This window comes from Merops nubicus, unplaced genomic scaffold (genome assembly GCF_000691845.1).
Source record: "Merops nubicus isolate BGI_N331 unplaced genomic scaffold, ASM69184v1 scaffold45805, whole genome shotgun sequence".
Lineage (NCBI taxonomy): Eukaryota > Metazoa > Chordata > Aves > Coraciiformes > Meropidae > Merops > Merops nubicus.
Window position 1 is genome coordinate 1 of NW_008611159.1, and position 208 is coordinate 208.

The 208-nt window shown below is 67.3% G+C and overlaps 1 protein-coding gene across 1 annotated transcript in view; it reads left to right on the forward strand.

The window, feature by feature from the left end:
• Positions 1-34: 34 nt before the first annotated feature.
• The window catches only part of LOC103773748 (transmembrane prostate androgen-induced protein-like), a gene marked incomplete at its 5' end in the record, with an annotated part of 617 nt that continues 443 nt past the window's right edge, over positions 35-208 (forward strand). The window contains one exon of the mRNA XM_008941125.1: positions 35-205. Coding sequence (XP_008939373.1) covers positions 35-205 — 171 coding nt within the window. The remainder of the gene's footprint in view (positions 206-208) is intronic.

Sequence of the window (208 nt, forward strand, 5' to 3'; positions counted from 1 at the left end):
TCTGGCCCCGCTCACCCGCTCCCTCTCTCCCTTTCAGCAGCAGATCTACACCCCGAGGCCCAGCGACCGCCTGGCAGTGCCATCCTTCCTGCAGAGGGACCGCTTCAACAGGTTCCAGCCCACCTACCCCTACATGCAGCACGAGATAGACCTGCCCCCCACCATCTCGCTGTCGGACGGCGAGGAGCCCCCCCCGCACCAGGGACCC